Source organism: Carassius auratus, chromosome 21 (genome assembly GCF_003368295.1).
Source record: "Carassius auratus strain Wakin chromosome 21, ASM336829v1, whole genome shotgun sequence".
In the NCBI taxonomy this organism is placed as follows: Eukaryota; Metazoa; Chordata; class Actinopteri; order Cypriniformes; family Cyprinidae; genus Carassius; species Carassius auratus.
In genome coordinates, this window is record NC_039263.1 from 20,127,081 (window position 1) to 20,148,220 (window position 21,140).

General features: G+C 33.9%; 1 protein-coding gene across 1 annotated transcript in view; it reads left to right on the top strand.

The window, feature by feature from the left end:
• The window catches only part of hcn1 (hyperpolarization activated cyclic nucleotide-gated potassium channel 1), a 109,010-nt gene that overhangs the window by 69,568 nt on the left and 18,302 nt on the right, over positions 1-21,140 (top strand). Inside the window, exons 4-5 of the mRNA XM_026196635.1 lie at positions 2,057-2,275; positions 18,520-18,666. Coding sequence (XP_026052420.1) covers positions 2,057-2,275; positions 18,520-18,666 — 366 coding nt within the window. The remainder of the gene's footprint in view (positions 1-2,056; positions 2,276-18,519; positions 18,667-21,140) is intronic.

Genomic DNA, 21,140 nt, shown 5'->3' on the forward strand with positions numbered 1-21,140 from the left:
TAATTTGATGCACTTTTGCAATCATGCAATCAGCATAGAGATTAGATTTGGCAGTAATAGGTGACTCAGTATTGCAGTTAATACAATCATAGAGAGAGAAAGCGAGCACATCAGGAGCACTTTCCTGAAGTTATTCTGACAGGCGCACCAACTCAACTAGCGTGTGTGATACTAGCGTCCCGGCTAGCGTTTAATAGCCCTGTGGGTTGGCAGGCAGCGCTACGCAGGTTTAAGAACGGCTTCAACGAGCATTTGTCAGCTTCCTCAGCACTTTTTCCTCTTCAAAATGAGCAGGAAGAGATTCAAACAGTCAGCAATTCCATTCCAGACTCCATCCATGAACATGAACACTGTCACATCCTCACATCCCTCCAGCAAGCTTCACATAAACACGAGGAGCTGAGGCCATCGGAAGTCATATGGGTCTTGTTTTAGTCCGTGTTCTCAGTTAACTAATGTCTGTGAGTAATGCTGACATTGAGGAGTGACAGAGCAAACTCAAAATAGCTTCTGGGTATAAAATAAGTCAGAGAAGAAAATTCATCTGATTTTACAAGCAAATGAAATGAGAAATAGCTTATTTTTATTTAAAAAAAAGGAAAACATATTAAACCACATTCTATTTCAACACATTCTATTTCAAGTCTTAAAAGATAGTGCTTTCAACAGAGAAATAACTAATCCTATTTTTCTAAATAACTAAGATTATTTTTTATTATACTATTATTTGGACATAACATAACATAATATAATATAATATAATATAATATAATATAATATAATATAATATAATATAATATAATATAATATAATATAATATAATATAATATAATATAATATAATATAATATAATATATAAATAAAATAAAAATAAAAAAGCCTGCAAATAACAGTATCAACAAAAACTGCTGGGAAAATTTCAGCCTTGTTTTCATGAGCTGATGTATTGATTGTGAGTAGGGTCAGACACGCTGCAGTACATCTGCAGTACAGTTTGTCTCTTTCTATTCGCACAGTTCTCCATTAAAATCAGCTGCGCTAATAGCCTGTGAGAGGACTGAAAGTGTCCTTCCTCTTCTTTTCTCGTTCAGCATGAGGGATCCACAGAGCCGTACATCAACTGAAGGCAGCTAATGGAAGTAATCCAAGTTGATTAGCAGACACCAAAGCCATCACTTCTTTTAGCACCCTACTGCAAATGACACAGAGACTAAAAAGATGGTGTAGAGATGGAGTATTTGCTCAAAGAAACAAAAAAGGTGAAAAAAAAATTTGTATAATAAAAAAAATCTTCAAAAAAGTAAAAAAAAAAAAAAAAAAAAAAAATTATATATATATATATATATATATATATATATATATATATATATATATATATATATATATATATATATATATATATTTACTGTTACTATTAATATATTTTTTCCAACACAAATACAACAAACCCATTTAGAAATCATCAACACATATATAAATAAATATAAATGAATAAATATTAGAAAAAGAGAGATAGAGAGAGATAAATTACAAGTTCATAATACAATTAAAATACATAAAACTATATACATTTCTAATATATATATATATATATATATATATATATATATATATATATATATATATATATATATATATATATATATATATATATATACAGCATATATATATAATATTGGTTGTTTTTTGTTTAGTTGTAAGGCAAAATAGTGATACAAATAACTTTAACCATGTAAAAGTTCACTGGACAAAGAAAAGAAAAGACGGTTGGATTACAAAAAAAAAAAGAAAATAGGAAATACAATAGAAATAAAGGAGGAAATACAGAGAAGAAGGAATACAGACAATAGAACACAGAGAATACAGGGAAGAAGCATGGAGAGAGATAGTTTGCCATGCATGAAGGTCAAGTTGGCAGGACGCTGTATGCAGACTCACTGATACACTGAATATTTTGCCTGCAAGCGTACATGTTAAATTCACTCCACCTGCTTTTCTATTGCTGACTCTTTCTTTCTGTGTCATCATCTCATCTCTGTCTCTTTCGCTCTCTTAGAACGACTCCTGGGGAAAGCAGTACTCTTACGCCCTATTTAAGGCCATGAGTCACATGTTGTGCATCGGGTACGGAGCCAGAGCGCCCGTCAGCATGTCGGACCTTTGGATCACCATGCTAAGCATGATTGTGGGCGCCACCTGTTACGCCATGTTCGTGGGTCACGCCACAGCCCTCATCCAGTCTCTGGACTCATCTCGACGACAGTACCAGGAGAAGGTAAGCGCAGCCTCATTGGTTTCATTCACCTGGCTGCTTTGTTTGCAGGTATTCAGGTTATTTTGATATTTACACCACCATGCCTTCGCTGGACGTGCATGTGATGGTACTATATCTCAACAGCGTAGTAATCTGTGTGTCATCATCATGTATCACATTATAAGCTCATTGCTCATCAATCATTCAAGAATGACATCAATATTGATCTCACGTCAAAGAAGCTCTACCTCTGTTACATGGGTCTCATGCTTCAGACAACATGTACAGGTTTATCTACATCTACAGGGCTAAAGTTATTGGATATGTTTGGATGAGCGGTATGACCAAAATGAGCTATTTACCGGTAGTATGATTGCAACTGTGTATTACAAACATAAATTAATAACTGATATAACAATAATCGAAAATGATATTTCACAATTATTTTATTGATAATTATTAATAGGCATCCATATTTTTTGAATAAACAAGAATATGACTTACTATTAATATTAAATTGTTGTTGTTATAAAAATATTAATTCCATTATTTGACAAATTATTAAAATCTTCTTTTGTATTATTATTATTATTTCTATTATTATTATTATTGAATACTCATGAAAATTGATTCCTTATTAGAAATAAATATTTTTTTTATTATTACAAAATATTGTGCTTTATTATTTATTATTATTATTATTATTATTAACAACAACAACGGCAGCAACGACAACAATAATAATAACAATAATAATATGAATAATATGAATAAAGGGATATTAAATAGTATTAATTAGTTATTATTATTATTTTTTAGAACTGGGGGAATTGTTGTAGTAACAACAACAACAACAACAACACCAACAATAACAACAACAATAATAATAATAATAATATAATTATTAAATGTTAATTTGTAATTCACAGTCTTTGTTACTATTATTATTATTATTATTATTATTATTATTATTATTATTATTATTATTATTATTATTATTATTATTAAGATCTAGGGATAAATAATAATGATAACAATAATAATAATAGTAGTAACCAAGAATATGAATGACTTATTAACATTAGATTCATGTTGTTTTAATTGTGTTACTAAATAATAATAAATTATTTAATAATAAATTTAAGCATTATTTTTACTATAACATCTTTATTATTATTATTATTATTATTATTATTATTATTATTATTATTATTATTATTATTATAATTTTTAATCAAGTCTAGATTTTAAAGTCTAGCATAAGTTCAATAGTAAACAAACTTCACATTTGTAGTTTCTCCCACACATTCTGCTCTGTATTTTCTCACATTGTATTGTCACTCACACTTGTAAACAACATATACCTGTAGCAATAGCAGCAGAGACACATCTAACATCTCACCTGCACAGGTTTCTGAACCAATGCTGTCTCTGCTTGACACATTCCTGCAGTTCTCTGACCTCAGTTGTGTAGTTCATTACTAAGCTCAATCGAGGATTTTGATACTTAAGTCATCAACTCGGAGATGCCACTGTGTATCGATTTCACTTCCTCTAAACAGCATGCCACTTCCTTCCTGAGAAACCATGAGAGGACGGATTGGTCTTGTCTTTGAGGGCTTGTTGTACTGTTAGTGGATCATTATATCCCTGTACTTTCAAAGAGGATTTATTCCAAGTGAACGACAGAAAGTCTCTCTCCGGGCCAAAGCATGCATAGGGGAGGCAGAGCTGCTTTGTCCCATTAGAGAGGGGGGGTTTATCTCATGTGGCCTTCGGTTGGATGACAAACCTGACCTCAGTGAGCTGGGTTAACGTCACAACACACACACAACGTCATGCCAACATGAGCCATCAGGATCTCCATTTAATGCTATTACAGTGGATAAGTGGAAAGACACGATTGAAACAGAGAGAATGGGATTGTGCTCCAGGGAGCTGGCACAGACTCAATGAAAAAGAAAACATACACAACACTGTCAGAAAAAGATTGTACCTTTTAGTAAGCTTATCACGGGGCAGTATCCTCAAAAATATATAATATATATGAAATATTTGCACCATGTCTATTAATAAATCTGTACATTTTAAAAGGTACTGACACAGTTAAAATATTTAAAAGTGCTTTTTTTCTGATTGTGTACCACCAGTAAAAGGTTTGAATACACACCATATATCACAAATGGTGAACAAGATGTTCAATAGAGAGAAAATTTAGATTTTTCTTAGGTTTCTCAGATGTTCCTTTAGAAAAAGAGCCCACTTCTAAATGTGTAAAAGATAGCTTAAGGCTGAGGTTTCTAAGCAATCAAAATATACACAGTTTTCATTAAATTCTTCAAGGACCAAGATTTGAGCTATCTATACTATCCACATACAAATTGTTCAAAAGTTTGGGTTATTTTTTAAATTAAATTAAATTAAATTAAATTAAATTAAATTAAATTAAATTAAATTAAATTAAATTAAATTAAATTAAATTAAATTAAATTAAATTAAATTAAATTAAGATGCGTTATGTTAATTAATTATAAAAGTATAAAAAATATAAATTTCAATTACATGCTAAAATATGAACACCTTCAATAATAAGAAATGTTTTTAGAAGCAAATCAGCATATTAGAATTATTTTTGAAGGATCATGTGACACTGAAGACTGGAGTAATGATGCTGAAAATTTAGCATTACCTCACAGAATTAAATTACATTAAAAAATATTTTTTGATATAAAACAGTTATTTCAACTTGTAATAATATTTCACAATATTTCTGAGTTTACTGTATTTCACTGTACTGTATTCACTAAATAAATGAAGCCTTGGTAAGAGACTTTCAAACACATTAAAAATACCCCAAATATTTGGTATTGTGGCTTTCAAATTTTAACTCTAACTGTATATCAAATAATTTCTCTTTTGTTTCAGTTTCAATTTCTCCTATGACCGGAGACAAAGCTTAAATGAAACACTGACAACTGACAGTTATGAAACAGTTATGAGCAACCCCGGTGCAAAATTTGTTTTACATACAATTGCTATTTTTTTGACAAAATCAATTTAATGCATACGCATAAACTTAGGAATTCCAAAATATATATGTATATAAATAAATAAAGTTTGGATTTCTTTATCAAGTGCACTATAAGCTGCCTTTAGAAATAAAATATTTGATAAACAACCAATTAAATGTCAGCATCCTCTAAATTGATTGTAGTAGCATATACAGTACACATTCCGAAATACGATCCAAACATTATCCAGAGATATTTTTGCATTTAGTTTTTACTTGCATTCATAAAGTTGCATTTTCTCATTACAGCCAGCCCTTACATCTTCTTGATTGGCAAACCCATTTAGCTGAAACCCTTTAGCAGAACAAAGTGTGAGATTTCCAAACTAATGAGATTCCTTGACTCTGGATAACAGGGTGCTGCACACATCCATGGCTCATGCGTACCATCAATTTCCCTGTCATGGCCGCCGTGCACAGGCTTATCTGAGTTGCGCACGTAGCCGGTGTCACCTTCATCGTGACAATGACACAGCGGTCTGAAACAGACAGAGGGCTTTGGTGAATTTACATCTCTCCGCCTGTCCCAGCATGGACTCTTATCTCCAATTTAAATATGATTTTTTGACCTTGCGGTGGCCGTGTAGCGTTCGACACAAACGAGACACACGTTCCTCTTCCATTTAGCATCGCAATGTCACCGCTGTGGTTTCATCCTGCCATAATGCCAATTAAAATCTGGCTCCATTGCAAATGGATATTAGATACGGCTCCCCTGCCCAGAGATCTGCAAATGGCATTCATATTGAACGGGCCTTTCAGTGGTCACTATATATAAACAGCGGAGGTCAAATGACAAAGCCAATGTCACTGGCCCACACTGCCAAAGAAGAACAGCATCGCTGAATGCCAGCATGCAGTATGTCTTATTTGGGTACTGGTGTGCTGATGTCCCAACCAGGCTGCTTAATAGCTTAACTAGCCTTTTATAGAGCAAGCTATTTGAAAGCTAAAGCTCTGCATGGTAATTAAAGAACTACAGGTAAAATTTAAAAAAAAAATCTAAAAGTCTTAGATTTATTTAAAAAAAATAGTATTAATAATAAATGTTGTTGATGATGATATTATTATTAAAATACAGAAAATACAATATTATATTGAACTACAATGTTATTAATATATATATATATATATATATATATTATTATTATTATTAATGTATTTGTTGCCTAATAATATTAATATTAATTACCGTAATAATATTAAATTATAAATTATAATAACCTAACATAATATTGTAACTTTATAAAAGTTTAACTCTGTATGGGAGATTGAAATTTTGATAATAATAATAATAATAATAATAATAATAATAATTTTTATTATTATTAAAATACATTGTTATCATGTTACAAAATTATTAATAAATGCATTAATAGAAATGATAATTGCCATATTTTTATAATAATAATTACTGTACCATATTAAATAAATTGAGAAATTAGAAAACAGCAACAATATAAATTTTGTTAATCGTAGTAGTAATAATAATAATAAATATAGCTGCAAGCAGCAATTACGGGGCCAAGCACTCCACCGGCAAATTGAGGAGGTAAGCTTGGCATGGAGCATCACACCAAATGCAACAATGAGCAATTACAGCAATTTTAGGATGATTGTAATCAAAATGGCGAAAAAAAAATGATAAATACAACCTCTCGTAGCATGATTTATTGGTTTATCAAGTGTGGCCAAGAGGTGGCGCTGTTATCAAATTGCTATGGTGTGTTCTGTGTGAGTGACACTGACACACACTAAGTTTGGTGTCAATATGCCAAAGCATTGCAGAGCTACAGCTACAAGTGCCATTTTAGCATCATGCCTCAAATTTGTTGCTGTAGTATGTGAAAATGGATTTGTCTATCAACACAAAATCCATAACATTTTGTCAGCACAGTCTCTAGAATATCTCACTCGATATTGGTGAAAATCGGACCAATGATTGATCAGGAAGTATGGCCAATTTTGGCATAATTGGTATCGATGTTCTCGGCATGACCCAAAGAATATAGGGAGACCATTTACATTTCAATAGTCTAATAAATTGAAAAGTTATTAGCATTTTTTCAATATTTCATTATAACTCTTGACCACAAGGTGGCGCTGCCACCAAACTTTTTGAGTACCTTCAGGCCATGGGGCCGAATATTTTTGTAATTATTTTCATAGCGATATGATAATACGTTCAAAAAATGCAGCATTTTAAAACATAATTCAAAATGGCCGACGCCTAAAATGGCTGACACAGGAAATCTGGATACCGTTTTGACTCAACATGACTCACTGAATATAAAGAAACAAGTTGTGTGATTTTTGGCCAAACCATTCAGAAGTTATAAGCAAAAATATGCATTTTTTATATCTCCTGACCACTAGGTGGCGCTGCGTCGAAACACCGCAGGTAGTCTCAGGTCATGGTTATTATAACACACCAAGTTTGGTATCAATATGCCTCACCGTTGCCGAAATATAACCTCACATGCACTTTTGCGTCTTTTTGTCAAATTTGTTCACAAATTTGTGGACGGATCAATTTGAATTCAATAAATTTTGCTAGCTTTGTCTGAAGATGATCTGTGCCAATTTCCATGAAAATCGGACTAACCGTAAATCGTCTTGGACGAGTTTGAATAAAAAGTAGGTTTTCCGAAAAATTGAAAATGGCGAAAAAACTAAACCTTAAATTTTGGGGTTAATTCGACTTGGCATGAGCCAAGGATTCAGAGGAAAAAATAATTGTCATTTTCTGGCTTAGAGTTCAAAAGTTATTAGCATAAAAATATAGAAATTTTGGCGTTAGAAACTTTAAATTTGCTATAGTTAATGTTGGGACTGTCCTCTATCAGTGTGCCAAATTATGCAACTTTTCCGCAAATGGCTGTCATAGACTTGCGGCTGAAGAAAAAAATTACGCTAATGGATACAATAGGTGCTTGGCCCCTAATAATACTAATAATAGTAGTAGTAACTGCTGCAATCACTGGTTTTATGAGAGATCTTAAATATTTATTTTCTGAATCTCTCTTGCACTGTCTGACTCATCGCCGATCCTATCTGCTGTTCCCTTTGCAAAGACAAGCAAAAAGAAAGCCAACTAATGGAAGATAACCATGCACCAGCGTCCTCATCACTCATCAGTCCGCTCATCTGTGGCTTTGCAATATCAGATCTCTTATGATCAGCAGATCAAACCGGCAAAGGGATGAGATCAGACCCAGAGAGCATCCACGGCATGTGCTTGTGTGCTGAGCAGAGAGTTCCTTCAAAGTGCAAGATCAAAGAAGATCGGCAGGAGAGCGCTTCAAGGAGAAGTTTCTCTGATGTGAGGTCAACGTTCACCTTATTCACCTGATGTCACTTCTGATAGCAGTTTAGGTATAAACACAGCCATTTTTCCTGGCATTTACAGAGCATTCCACAGCAGGAGAATGAAGTGAGGATCATCTTCAAAACGGCATAAACAGCTAGAATCCCTGGTCATATCAGCAGTCCTGTTTTGTAATGCTTTACGAATACATGTTGTTGTGTGATTGATTGCAAAGGTTAAACAAGTGGATTGTTTGTAGGATGCTACAAGACATCTAAAGCCAGGTGCACACCTGTTTTTCTGTCCTTCCTTATGATTGCTGCTTGTCAGATTCTTCAGTGCCCCCGAGCTTGAAAATCAAAACAGACTGCCACATCAACAGCCTTTTATATGTCAGTTTGTGTGAGATATATCTTGTGACTTTGGTCATGACTGACAGTGTTGACGTAGGTGATAATTCACGGCATTGATGTTGTCAGTGTTTTCCTTGAAAAAATAGAAAAGCATCTGAAATTTGTTGTTGCTGTGCAAAAAAGGAAAGGTTGTTTTAATTGTATGATCATGACGTGAGGAGAATGCTAAATAGGGACATTTATATTGCACATTATATTAAATAAATAACTCTTAACATGGATTTTTATGCAAAATAAATATTTTATTATTGCTAAATTATATATATATATATATATATATATATATATATATATATATATATATATATATATATATATATATATGAAGAGTTCAGATGCAAAAGCCTCTAAGTGCCATCTGAAATTTCCATCTAAAATTTGGATTTTTATCAGGTTTCTATATTTATGTTCAGTTATTTGACTTTAATAGTCTGGAAAAGGACCTGCACATTGCCATTAAAGTAAAACGACTCAACCTATGCATAGGAGCTTAATAAAAATCCTAATTTTAGATGCAAATTTCAGATGGCACTTAGAGGCTTTTGCATCTGAACTCTTCATATATATATATATATATATATATATATATATATATATATATATATATATATATATATATATATATATATATATATATTAGTGCTGTCAATCGATTAAAAAAATTTAACTAATTAATCGCACAATTTTTTACAATTAATCGCGATTAATCGCGATTAATCGCAATTAAAAGACTGAAACTTTTTGGATATGTAAATGTAAAATGTAAATAATTAATGTAAACTCAAGACAAAAAAACTATTTAAATTCAAAATATGATTGTTTATTGGAATTTTTGTTTAACTTGTAACACAGATTTTCTCATGTAAACAACATACCTGCAATAAACCATCAATATCCTCCAAATTAACTGTTGGCTTGAAAGCCATATTTATTACAGAAATAAAAACACAGGCATGTAAGTACCATTTGAATTTCAAAACAATCAATGCCAATAAAAAACAAAAATGATTTCCATGTTGAATTCTAAGTGGACTGCAAAAAAATTCCAAAGTATAGTCATTGCCAGTGCTTTAAGTGGGCTGGTATGCACCTGTACCGCCACTTCCAAATATAGCTCTTGAGCTTACCGCCACCTCTCCATGCGCCCAGAACGTGCTTGTAAGCGGTACGCTCATTTGGACATCTGTTTTAAAAGAGGTTTTAATCTTTTACCTGCACTGCCGATTTTCAGAGCGCCCTTCACAATGCAAGCTTCCTAATTCATCCCACCCAGAGCAGAAACTACATTACCCATTCACCCTTAAGTTACACAAGTGAATAGCGCATGTGTCGCTTTTCCCACTGTTAAGTGACAACAACTCAACGTGGCCGGAGAAGGTGTGTGAAACTCGTTGTGAGTTATACTAAAGCAAAATCTTGAGTATTTATTGTCTGATAAACATTAAAAACTGTCTGCGGAGGTTGAGTCGTCCTGCAGCCCCCGCTGGCTGTTCATTGGCTGCAGCATCTTTTTTCTAAGTTCTAAAAAATACCGTAGACGGCAAGGCACAAATTTAGATATTCATTTATCTAATTAATCTATAGCCTATGCACAAAGACAATATGATCTTTTTGTCCCCTTTTTGTGTTAAAGCTTGATGAAGAGAGAGTGCGCAAGTTGCTGCAGCTGCGAGGAGGACAGTGATGCACGCGTACAGGAGTGATTGACAGTTCGCGGCACTGTGTACAAAAAATACTCCGCTACACAATTATTTGGTTATTTTCGTTTAAGCTTATTAACGTTAGCGTTATAGAAAGGTCTGATTTACGCACTGTTACAGTCATTGTTTTTTTTTTTTTTAAACAATGACATTTGAGTTCATGATTTTAATGTTGCTGTTTCTTGTGGCAGACTAAATGAAGAGTAATGTTTCTTGTGGCAGACTGAAGAGTAATCCGGAGTTTTATACTGAAACTTTCCGTCTAAAAGTCCTTCCTTGGTCTTATCCATATTTCTTTGCACGTTGAACACACATAGGCCACAACTGGAAATAAAAAAAACTGCAACCGCGTTAATTGCGTTATTTTTTTTTAACGCGTTAAATATTTCAAATTAATCGAATGCGTTAACGCGCTAATTTTGACAGCACTAATATATATATATATATATACTGTATAAAATGTTAATACAAAAAACATTGTGACCTCAAATCATCTTGCCTATTCTAATCTTCCCTTGTGGCAAAATTGGGAGATCTGTAGGGGAGTCTATCCTCCCCAACCAGGTGACTTTGCAATTTGGTGGAACAAAGCACTTTTTGGGTAGTTGTGTTATCGCTTCACTTTGAGGGGCAGCCACAAGCAGCTGAGACGCAGGAGAGATGCAGACAGGCTGGGCGGATTGTTTCTGACATCTAATATAACCCTGCCAGAGCCCAGCACAACTTTAATGTGATGACCGCTTCTGCGAGAAGAAATGGAAAAAAGAGAGAGTGGTGATAAACAAACCTAATCTTGCCAAAGCATTTCTGTTCCCACGCTGATAATAAACCTGAACATGGATTAGCTTTCTGTGTTTTCGCACAAGACGTAGTGGAGAGGAAAAATCTGAACAAGCCTAGTATTAACACAAAGAAAAGAAACCAGCAGATAGTGAAAGGTAATAATAGGAAGGAAAGAAGAGGAAAGTAAATGGAAAATAAAAGGTAGTGAAAAGGAGAGGAAAACCTTAGGAAAAGGAATAGAAGAGAATAGGAAATGGAAAATTAAAAAAGAAAGAAAGAAAGAAAGAAAGAAAGAAAGAAAGAAAGAAAGAAAGAAAGAAAGAAAGAAAGAAAGAATCTAAATGCAAGGAAAAGGAAAAGCACAACAGGAAGGGGAAATGGAATGAAGGAAGGAAGGAAGACTGAAAGATGAAAGTGATGGAAATGTGAAACTGAAAGATCACAGTTTGAAAATGAACAAATGAATGTGACAAGAAAAAGAATAAGGTGGCAGGAGAGGAGAGGAGAGGAGAGGAGAGGAGAGGAGAGGAGAGGAGAGGAGAGGAGAGGAGAGGAGAGGAGAGGAGAGGAAGAGGGAATGAAAAGGAAGGAAGGAAGGAATATGAAAATAAATGGGAAAAAACACAAAAGGAGAAAGAAGGGACAGGAAAAATGGACAGGAAAATAAATAAGGGGGGTGGAGCCAGGGAAGGAAAGAAGGAAGGAAAGCAAAAAGAAAGAAAAGGATTATGCAAAAAATGTCAAATTCAGGAACACTGGCACGTGCAGGAATAGGCTGGTAAATCATCAATGGCCTTTTTGAAGTGGAGATATAAACATGCTGCTGACACTAAAAGGACGCCAGCTGTCATTCACACAGACGGCTGAAACATTTCAGCATTACCTCAGTGGGAATCATGAAGTCCATGTAAGCAAGCTTTATGAAATCCCTTCAGGATGAAGTGAGTTTATCTGCTCTGGCAGTACCAATGATGTTTGTGCTTTAAGCCACATGCCCAAAACAGCTTGACTTCTCTGTGGCATCTCACCACCTCAGGACTGCTCCTTTAAAAGCCTCTGCACCTCCCACCAACTAAAAATTATTACTTTGTGAGTTCAGCGCAAATCAACGCACTGCAAACACAGTCTTGAAAACAGGCCTTATCATCCTCTGACAGACACACTACATTTGTAATCAATGTAGAACAAGAAGTGACATCGTTTTTTGTTTTCACCCTCATTTTCGTTGCTACCCGCCGTTTTACCGCGGCTTCACTGGCCTGCAGTGGGTAAGATGATGTTTATTCACAGGTGCTGTCGTCACCAGGCTGTGAAAATCCGTTAAACCAAACAGGCTGATCCCCTGATTCCACTTCCTGAATATGTGTGTGTGTGTGTCTATGTAAGCAGACTCTGATTAAAATGGATGAGATTCTGGAGTTTTTGGCCTCCAGCTCGTGTTTTTCCAAAGTTTCAATATGTGTTTGTGTAAGTGTAGGGTGGCCATCTGTCCAGTTTTAGGCTTTTTTTATATGCTATGTCCAACTACCTGCACAGCCTACTAATTTTTCCTCCTATTAAAATCATAACTATTTTATACTTTATCCAATGGTATATAATTACTAAATAAATAGATTTAAACTATGGGCTCAGATTTAACTAATATTAAGTGGTATTTTTTAAATATATATATAAAAAAATGTTGCCAAATGACAGCATTTCCTTTAACTGATGTTATGTGACTAAAATGTAATTTTTCCTTTCATGGTAAGTCATGACGACCGATGTTGGTAGGTTTACGTATATTGCAGCCACCACACTAGGCTTGAAAGGATACGTAGGCAGGTATCTTTTGTGAAGCAGCACGGAGAGCCACTTCTGAAATGGGCCATGGTGCGGCTTTTGCAATATTTTATGAAAATGTTGGTTTAAAAAAAACGATTGCAAAATTACACAGTTTCCATTAACCAAGGTTGTTGATGAAACAGAATTTATTCCTTTCGCGATAAGACACGGCAATTGATGTTGGTAGGTTTGCGTATATTTTTGCAAAAACTCCCATATGTCGAAAAAAAAAACACTTTTATGCTCGCATGAGGTGTTTTTTCAGGCAATTCGAAAAATATATTATTTTGGGCTATATCATACCCCTTATTTACACGACACACGTCTGCGGCAGATTACGACTCTGACTCAGCAACTCAGCACCCAGAACCGACTGCAGCCACTTTAGTCACTGCTGGTTTAGTCACCAGCACGTTTTAGAAGCGTCCCAGAAGCAACTCTCCGTGGTCCTTCACTAAAGATACATACATATCTTACATACATACATCTCTTTCGAATAAAAAAATGATGACTAGAGCTGTGGCTGCAACAAACATAGACCTACCAATATCTGTCGCCATGACTTATCACGACAGTCACATATCAACCATTTTTTTATTGATATTTATAAAATAATCCAACATTTTTATGCAAATCTCTAATGGAAACCCAGCTAGTGACTTGTTGCCACCTACTGGCAGTTTCATTTCATATTCAAAATATTTTGCATTTGTTTTTATGCATAACATTAATATTATAACATTATTTATCTAGGTGCCCTGCAATAGTCCCATCTTTCTACTGTAATTGCATTTATTGAATAATTAAAAAAAAATAATAAGGGGACATAAACATTTAAAAGGGTTAGTAGAGTTGCCTTTATAGAAAGGTTAAAATGCCACAAGAAACTGATTTTAATATGAGCCCCATAATGGAGTAATTTTGGAAACATTTCTGTCACTGCTTATACAGGTTTGAGATTATTTAAGTTTGTATCCCGTCTTCACTGTATCCTACAAAGTGTCCTCCTTTTGAGAAATGTAAGAGTCTTCTTCCTGGTAAGCTGCTGCCCAAGCATCTCAACTAGTTTTGAAAATGTACACTATGGAGGACTTCTCATGCACACTAGTCTAAAGTATATGTGTGTGAAAATAAACACAGTCACAGTATCTCAGAAAGGAAGCCCATATCAGAGCATTCGCCCTGATGCCCAGTGACTCACTGTATCTCTACAAGAAGTTGATAGCACTAGCAACGCCACCGACTGACTGACCACAGGTCACTCTTACTCATTTTATGAATATTCAGCACTCTCTCTGACTCGTCCAGATTAGAAACATAATGTGGGGGATTCACTAGGAATAAATTGTGTGCAAATTTATTTGCATTGTTTTAGCATTGAATTCCATTGCCTGAATTATGCAAATTATGGCACAACATTAACTAGTCCAGCCAACTAGCAGGGCCCTCATTTATCAACAGTCCATGCGCACAGTTATTGAACTGAGCTGCACCAACACTGAACTGACTGGAGCTCAATAATGGATGGATTTGAATTTTAACATTGTGAAGCTCCTTTATATGGAAGCATATGGGTAGCAATATTCAGTTTGGAATGTAATATGCAAAATGACAATGCAATATGTAAAATGGCAATGCATTTCTGTATTTACATTTACATTTTCCAATACCTTTAATATAAGCTCTATTGTCCAAAGCATTATTCAATTAAATGTGACTTCCCTATTTAAAGACTTACACTTCAAAACTATTTTAGCACATGGTAAAAATGGATTACAAGTGTCTGGTAAGGATCGTAAGGAAATTAATGTTTTGGCACTGAAAATACCACTGTTAGTGATTCCATCCCGTTGTGTTCTAGCACTCCAGTCTTCATATATGAGACACAACGTCTCCTCAGGGACGTATTCTAAAATCAGCATGGTCAAGCTAAAGCAGTCTGTACCATCTTAGTGTCCCACAGCCTGAAGACATCAGCTCTTAAATTCTCAAGGCCTCTGTCTAAGAGACAATGATAAAGACTTCCTGTCGGGACTGTAAGTAGCCGTGGGTCTAGCCATCTCCCCGCCGCAGATGCACCAGAGTGAGACGGGGAGGTTTTGGAACATTAGTCTAATTGCTTGGTGCTTGAATTGTCCTTCCAAGCAGTTTCACCCACACTGATGAAGGATCACATGGTCGTCTGTTCTGTCCTGTTTCTATTCTGTTTCTGTGCTTCTGCATTTCCCACTCACTGCCATCACATAACTGTTTTCCATGTAAAACAATCTGATTATGGAAATAAACATTAAAAGTGCTGTATCCTACATGTTTACAGTACTTACGGGCACCAACTTACACCAACTTTTTGCAACGGTGCTGCTCAGATTTCTAAGAAAATAAATTGTTAGCATTGGCTAAAATGAAAAACACTGCTTTTCTTACATTTTCCATCTGTGAAAGGGATACTACATTTGTCAGATCACGCACTGTTAATCTGTCCTGCATTGCAATCCATTCAATCTTACCTTCCATATCAAATGTGATTAATGAACTGAAATAAATGATTTCTGATCATGGAGATGTTTTTACCCAAATTGAGATAATATTATTATTATTATTTTTTTTGGTTCATGTTATTGAGAAAATATACTACTGTCAAAAGTTGTAAGATTTATGTATTTATTTTTATTTATTTATTTTCAAAGAATTTTACACTTTTATTCAGCATAACATTTATAAAAAATATTGAAGACATTGTTAATACTGTAAAAATTAACAGTAGATGTAAATTAATAGTAAAAATTATTTTTTGAGATTTTACAGAATAATTATATTTCAAATGCTGTTCTTTTAAACTTTCTAGTCATCAAGTAGTAGTAATAATAAAAATACTACTACTACTACTACTAATAATACAATTTTAGTTATATTAATATTCATTACATTTTTATATTTTCTTATGAATAATTATTCATTTTATTTATATATTAATATTAAATAAAATATAGATTTTTTATTTAATATTATATTAGGTGAAAGATACATCATCATCAGTGATGTACAGTATTTGTTTTCACGTTTCACAAAAATATTAGGCAGGACAACTGTCTCCAACATTAATAAAAAATGCTACTTGAGCAGCAAATCAGCATATTAGGATGATTTCTGAAGGAGAATGTGACACCGAAGACTGGCGGAATTCGTTCTGCATTTTATAATAAATAAAAATAGTAAACAGTTTTTTTTTATTATTGAAATAATATTTCAAAATTTTAGTTTTACTATAATTTTATAAAACCTCAACATGCTTCTTTTTACAAATAGAGAGTATGACATGTGGTGTCATACAGGTTCTCATTTTAAGTATTTGACATTATTACAACACCTCTCAACCTAGTCTGGCATGAACAGCTCGAATAGTTCCTATATCAAGTAAAGGCCCGCCTTCTGAAATACGAAATGTGCTGTGATTGGTTAGCTGGGCCATCGTGTGTTGTAATTAGCTCCACTCTGCGCCTGATTGGGAAATGTCACAGCCCTTACCATAGCCGCCTGCTTCCAGTTTCAGTTTAAATATTGCATCAAAATCAAATAAATTTGAGCATGTTTAAACTTGATGATGATTGTAACTACTCTAAGCTCGTCTGCCTTGGGAAACTAGCATGTCTCCGACACAGTGATAACACTCGTTGCCCTCTCTGGTGCAGCTTAACCAGGTCCTAATAAAGAGTCGTTCGTTGTAGTTTTTGAAAAGATCTTTTTAATGCTCAAACAGCAACATTACAGACTAACTAAAGTTGAAAAAGTGAAAAAGCATAATAGGACACCTTTAATCAATCTTAAAAGTACACTTATAGAGATTAGATAAAACAACTCGTACAGACATGGAGTTCATATATCTAACAGCATTCATTGATTAATCATGAACAAGAGAGCTGATATAGATATGTAAGTCAATCAATAAATAAGTTTAAAAATAGATTGCTCTGGGACAGATATAGACTGTCTTGGGATAATTTCCTGTGACGGTATGGAGCGGGCAGTCTGTGTAGCTACAGAAAGCAAACGTAATTGAGTTTATGTGTAACCAGAGATAGGTAACAGGGAGCAGGTGCTGGATTAGACATTCCTGCTCTGACGTCATCCGCTGAGTTGGCAGACAGGAAGTGTTCATCCGCACGCACCACCTGCCCACAGACAATGACCCAGCACCATTCCCTGTGTGCGTGTGGATGTGTTTACACAGGGTTCATCTGGAAGACTCATCACCAAATCATGCCACAATTAAAAAGATCATTTCATCAAACGCCTACACAGAGGGGCATTGCATTGCTCAAGCTTGCTCTTTCATAGCTCAGGTAAAAGTTCTGAGTTGTGTTTCATTTAAGGAGCAATTCCTTGGGGGACGTAAATATAGAAACAGATGAAACAATAATAGCAAAACAACTCTGTCTTGGATGGAAGACTTGCATTTAGTCATTTAGCACACTTGCACTACCCTTCAAATGTAAAAAGGCTGCACTTAGTTGATCAAACAGCATGAAAATACTAATATTAAATAGTAAATATTATTACTATTTAAAATAACTTTCTATTTGAATATATTTTAAAATGTTATTTTATTCCTGTGATGCAAAGCTGACCCCCCCCCCCCCTGCATCATTACCACAGTTGATCCTTCAGATCAACAACAGCATTTTATTTAAAATAGAAATATTTAGCATGAATATATTTCATTATTATATTCTCATCGCTGTTATTTTTGATTAATGTCCTTGTTGAATAATTCAAAATTATGATCAAAATAATTAACAATAATAATAAAAATAATATTTTCAGCAAATAATTTGTAAAGAAAATGTGTTTGCATTTATTAGTAAAAATAAATAACTGTGTTTGTTTGTTTGTTTGTTTTTTAAGAAGCAGGAGACTAACTCCCGTGGTGTGCAATGTTGTGTCACTGAGGTCAAAACACCCAGTCCTGTCAAATGTAACCAGTGAAATATGTTGCATATTCTGCTCAAAATTGCACCAGGCTCATCATAATGTACAATCTGACAAGAAACAGTCTCCATTTGCCCTCCATTTAATTAAATTGCAATCTAGGAGAACCAACTGTGATGTAATTTCCTAAGATTCTTTCTTGCTTGCATCAGTTCCAGCTTCTTTTTTTCTTTCTCTTACAGTACAAGCAAGTGGAGCAGTACATGTCCTTCCACAAGCTGCCGGCTGACATGCGGCAGAAAATCCACGATTACTATGAACATCGCTACCAGGGGAAGATCTTCGATGAGGACAGCATCCTTAACGAGCTCAACGACCCGCTCAAAGAGGTGAGACACAACTACCTCATACTAGTGCTGACCCAGCCACGGGTACATTTCAACCTAAGCATCTCGGAAAAGAAGTGCTGATCCAGGATAATCTCCCTGTCTGGACACATAATCGCTTTCATTTGGATATGAAAGGAAACATCTTATCTTAGATCTTCACTACTTTGTTATTATTTCAATGCCACGTACAGTTCTTTAAGTAACCGCTTATGGCAGATTTACTCATCTGCATCAGTAACGCTGTGATGGGTTATTGGTAGGTTATATTAGACTGAGTTATAAAAATCTGATATCAGCCCCTCAACATCCACAGCTGACAGCTGTCATAACACAGATTTTCTTATAGAAAAATTAAGTATTTTATGTTTTTATGATGCCGTAATGAAGATTAACATCTACTATACATCTGATTGAAGTAATGAATTCCATACTAACATTAAATTATATAAGTCTAAGAATTATATCCCATGAATACAACACAAAACACCCAGCGTGGTGAATTGAATATATGAAAATAAGCCATTAAAATGAAATCAGTATGACACGAAAGCAATGCTCAATGCTGTGAAAAAAAGTCAAAAATTCATATATACATAATTAGATACATATTAAATACTGTTAATAAATAATATATAAATAAATTCTAGTTTGTTTTGCATAATGTTACAAATGTGTTTTCCAGAATGCTTTGTATAATATTAAGCATAAATATGAATTATACCTTTCTTGTGTTGCATAACATTAAAACATATTGTCGAAAATACATTACCTTTTACGTATTACTGTTCAATTGTCAATTGTGCTTTCTTTCTGTTTTGCCCAACAGAAAATTATGAATATAATATTAATAAATGTTTCAATAAATAAGTACTGGGATATATATTCAAACAAAAACAATGCACAGTTCTAGGTTGTTTTGCACAATAATAAAAAATATTGTCTTAAATGCCTTAATTGTCTTATAAATTGTGATAAAAATGGCCACTTTTAAAATAAATATTGAGATACGTCTTCAGTATTGTCAGAAGGCACCATAATATAACATAAAGGCACCGTAAATATATATATATATATATATATATATATATATATATATATATATATATATATATATATATATATATATATATATATATATATATATATATATATATATATATATATAAATTTAAAAAAGTAAAAAAATAAAATAAAATAAATAAATGCTGCATAGTTGAAATCCACTATACAATAAAAATGAAAAGGTCAAGCACATTGCATTGTGGGATACAATGCCCAACATAATGTGCTCTATTGTACAGTATACATCACATTTTGGTAAATATTAAAGGTCATCTAGATATTCTGCAAGTACAAATTATCATGCACTAGACATATATATATATATGCATTGGAAGTGTATCAAGACAAGCAAGAATGCAGCACTCGTGTCATCGTGAATGAGCAGACAGCGTGAGTGTCTATTATGACACAGCAAAAATCAGAGATAACATTGACAGCTGGCTTCATCCCCAAAACACCTTTAACTCCCGGCAGCATCATCTCTCCCTCCTCCATCTATCTCTCTCTTTCCCTCGGTTGGTCAGGGCTGCTATTTTTACATGCACCGCCTTGTGACAAACCAGCTTTAAATAGATAAAGTCTCCAGCTTGTCTCCCTAGTGGAGGTAAAGGTTTGGACGTGGCCATCAAACTCATTATTCCTCCTGTGTGATTGCAGTCTGAATCTTCCTGGCGCTTTTCTGACTATGCCATGATTTAAAGCTCAGTGCAAATGTATTCTTCACACCCAAGCCACACCAAACAAACACATCCTTCACCCCAGGAGCATGGAGACAAGAAAGACTGAAGATTGTGTGCATCAGGCTTTCAGTTAATGGCTGAAGTGAGCTTGACACTGACTGTATGTGCACTATAAAATAAGCTCACTGCAATGCAGTGGAAGACTATAGAGGCTGGCGCAGAGGAGAGCTAAGCACAAAGTAAAAAAAAAAAAAAAAAACCTTTTAAATCTGTAGTTTAGAAAGACATTTTAACATCGCCCAGCCCTACTAAAAATATGTATATTAAACATTCACATTAAACATATTTGTTTTTGCTGAGAGTTAAAAGTGAAGCAACATTGTGATTATATATAATTTAAGACATGCGTAAAAATGTTGTCAGAAAAAACACTTTTTAATTATTTGTTTATATGATACCTTTCTTGGCTGTTTTAAAAATAAATAAATACATACATACATATTTAAAATTTTCTCTTTCTCTTGTTCCATAGAAAATTGTGGATATGAAATTAACCCTCAGTGTGATAAAAAAGAAAAGAAAACACCCTTCATATAATTTCAGATATAAATATTGAGATTCATATAAAATATTATCAGAAAGCAAAAACCATTAAAATACATATATTGAATGAATACAAAAATAAATACATGTTTTATTTATATTACACCTTTTTTGATTGTTACAGTATAT